The sequence below is a fragment of the Emiliania huxleyi genome (genome assembly GCF_000372725.1).
Source record: "Emiliania huxleyi CCMP1516 chromosome Unknown EMIHUscaffold_1443, whole genome shotgun sequence".
Lineage (NCBI taxonomy): Eukaryota > Haptophyta > Isochrysidales > Noelaerhabdaceae > Emiliania > Emiliania huxleyi.
The window spans coordinates 5,346-8,352 of NW_005201150.1; the positions used below are offsets into that span (position 1 = coordinate 5,346).

At 70.3% G+C, this 3,007-nt stretch overlaps 1 protein-coding gene across 1 annotated transcript; it reads right to left on the minus strand.

Moving 5' to 3' along the window:
- Positions 1 to 59: 59 nt before the first annotated feature.
- EMIHUDRAFT_252755 (hypothetical protein) lies at positions 60 to 2,878 on the minus strand (the record flags this gene model as incomplete). The annotated part of the gene is made up of 4 exons (XM_005787177.1): positions 60 to 94; positions 166 to 865; positions 1,049 to 2,224; positions 2,393 to 2,878. The coding sequence occupies 4 exons, from the start codon at positions 2,876 to 2,878 to the stop codon at positions 60 to 62; spliced, it is 2,397 nt and encodes a 798-aa protein (XP_005787234.1).
- Positions 2,879 to 3,007: the final 129 nt, after the last annotated feature.

Here is a 3,007-nt window from a genome sequence, read left to right on the forward strand (position 1 = left end):
GGCACCCGTTGAGGTGGGCAAACCATGGAGAACTATTGGCGTCATCCGTGATATCCATCTCATCTCCCCTGGTCGCCCGGGGGCCTCCGCCGCCCTTTGCCAGGCGTCCAGGCACTCTTGGCACAGCCAGTGCCCGACACGGCTCGAGCTGAGCCAAGTGCGGACAGCTGCGCGGCTCGCGCGAGCAGACGGCGCACGCCTTGCAGGCGGGGTCGTGCAGGTTCTCCATCAAGCCGTCTTCTGTGAGCTCGCCGACGGACCGGATCAACGCGTCGCACGCCGCCCGTGGCAAACTGAAGCGGCCGGCGTCATCGCGAGCTCTGTGCTCGTCGGGCGTCAGCGCAGCCTCGTGCGCGAGATAGGCGCGCAGCGCCCGGAAGCCCGTGCGCCGCGCCGCCGGCCCGAGCAGCCACCGCAGCCATAGCACCGCGACCTCGCGGTAGCCGGGTTGGAATACGCCCGCGGTATTGCGCCGCCCCGCCGGCCACTCGTCGAACGGCTCAAGGAGCCAACGGCGCCAGGTTGCCGCGTGCGACGCCTCCATCGCGGGGTCCGTAATCTGCGTGAGGAAGGCGAGGAGCGAGGGCCAAGCGCTGTTCAGCCGCGAAAAGAAGACGGCGTGGTAAGAGTAGCAGCCGACGATGACGAGCTTCGTCGCGCCAGCGACGGGCTCGTCCTCGACCAGCTGCGCCTTGTGCAGCAGCTCGCGCCACGTGTCAATGGCCTCGACCCCTGAGCGGGCGGTCCGCACGAGGTGGTCCAGAATAGCAGAGCCCTCTCCGCACGAGAGTGCCATCCCGAGATCGAAGACAGCCTGAGGCGGTTGTAGCAGCATCTCGTGGCGCCCCGTCACGTTGGACAGGCACTGCAGCGGCCTCGGCGGCTCGTCGCGACGCACGGCGCCACGGTCGTCCCAGACGGTGAGCTCCAGCAGCCACCGCGGCGCCGCGGCGCCGGCGGCGACACGTGTGTCCGGGTAAACGTCGCGGATGACCGCCGGCGAGTAGAGAGGAAAGCGAGGGTCGAGCACCGCCGCGCGGCGGCGTACTATGAAGCCGCGAAGCAGGCGATAGGCGTGGCCCTCCTCGACGGGCACGTCGAACGCCTCAGCCGCCACGCGCAGCAGCTCCTGGCCGACCGGAGAGAGCAAAGCCGCCGTCTCCTCCGCCGAGAGAACCGCCGCGATGTTGCGCCGAGACGGCGCCCTGCTCCATGCTGCATCCGCCTGCTCCATGCCCACCTGCACCTCGCCCGCTATGCCAGGCTCCGGGGCCCACTCGCGGATGTGGAGGTCGCTGTCGTCCGGAGGGTAGACATATGAGCCGTGGCGAAGCACCACCTGGTACGCAGCCTGCTGCCCGAGGCGGGTCGGTCGGAGCTGGGTCACCCGCCCAGTGCTCCACTCCCCAGCGCGCGAAAAAGTCTCCCCAGCACGGCCGTAGGGGAGGCACACCACGAGCTGGCCGACGGCGAAACGGAGGCCGTCGTCGCGGCACTCGGAACTCGACGCCTCCTCAGCGCACGCAGCCACCGCGTCCAAGTTGCGGAGCGTGCGCGCCACGGCCTGCTTCCACACCCAAATATGCTCCCTCTTCTGGCGCCCGCTCAAAGCGGGATCCACCAGGCGAAGTGAAGGGACCCTTGCCCGAACAGGCGGGCCCAGAGAATAAACCGGGTCACAACCCGGATCGAAACGGGCGCGAAGCCGCCGCTGGGAGGCCGAGCTGACGAAGGGCGAGCAGCCGCGTCCCGAAAGGCCGCGCGTCCTCTCCCCCGCGACGCGACCTTCGCATCCGGGCCCCGCCGCCAGCTGAGCCCCGCCGCCGGCGGGTGCGTGCCGACACGCCGCCTTGCCCGCAGCGGCGCCCGCAATGCCCGCGTGGGCCGCGCAAGCAGCGGGGCTCATGAGCGGAGCCTGCTCGTCGCGAGCGCTCTCTCGCAGCGGCGGGGGGGCGTCCTTCCACGAGCGCTCGTTGTTGTGCAGCACCTCGACCGGCAGAGCTCCCGACACGAGCAGCCGGCAGAGCTCCGGAAAGGACTCTGCCCACATGTCGCTGCTGCCCCACTTGTCGCTGCTGCTGGCTGGCGACCCTGCCGGAGGCGGCGCTGCGCGGCTGAGCGCGTCGCCGTTCGTGCCGCTCTCGCCGGTTGATGCGGCGGCCGATGGAGCGAGGTCCGATGCGGTCGACGGCCTGCCTGCCGCCGCTCCCCGCACCGTCGCAGCCTGTGTCACTGCCACCCGATCCGCCGCCGCCCGATCCGCCGCCGCCCGACTCGCCGCCGCCCGCCCCGCCGCCGCCCGATCCGCCGCCGCCGCGTCGCGCCCAGAGCCGCTCTCATCCTTGAGCAGCCGGTCGAGCGCATGGGGCGACGCAGTGGAGTGCTCTCCCACCGACCGGCGCACGTCGCTCACGCTGAACTGGGCGAGCCTGGCACACAGTTCGGCAAGCTGGGCGTGGTGGTCGAGCGTTAGGCTGAGCGCCCCCGGGCGCAGCGCACAGAGCTCCTCGTCGGCCAGGCTGTCGCTTGAGAGCTGCGCAACGCTGGTTGTGAGCGCCCACGGTCCCGATCGGTGGGACGCGTCGCTCAGGCGGAGCAAGTTGGCCGTAGGCTCGTGCAGCAGATCCACTTCGACGCGGTCGTCCTCGACGCGAAGCAACCGCGCAGCCGCATGGCTCGGACACGTCGAGCCGGCGGGCAAGCAGGGCAGCCGCACGATGAGATGCGGCAGACCAAAGTTGGGAAGCAGCGCCGGCAGGCCGGCGGCTTCGGCGCAGCGCTGGAGGAGGCCCCGGTCGCGCTGCAGTGCCGCGACGGCCTCACGCCGCAGCTGCAGTTCTCGTAGCTGCGCCGTGGTGAGCGCTACCGACCCGCTCATGGGAGATGCGACAGCGCGAACCCCGTGGCGACGCAACTCAAGAAGGAGCGGAAAAGAATTTTACGTCCAGGCCAGTGTGTGTTCGTGCGTTGCCCATCTCTACGGGAGATGACTGCTCTATTATTTGGT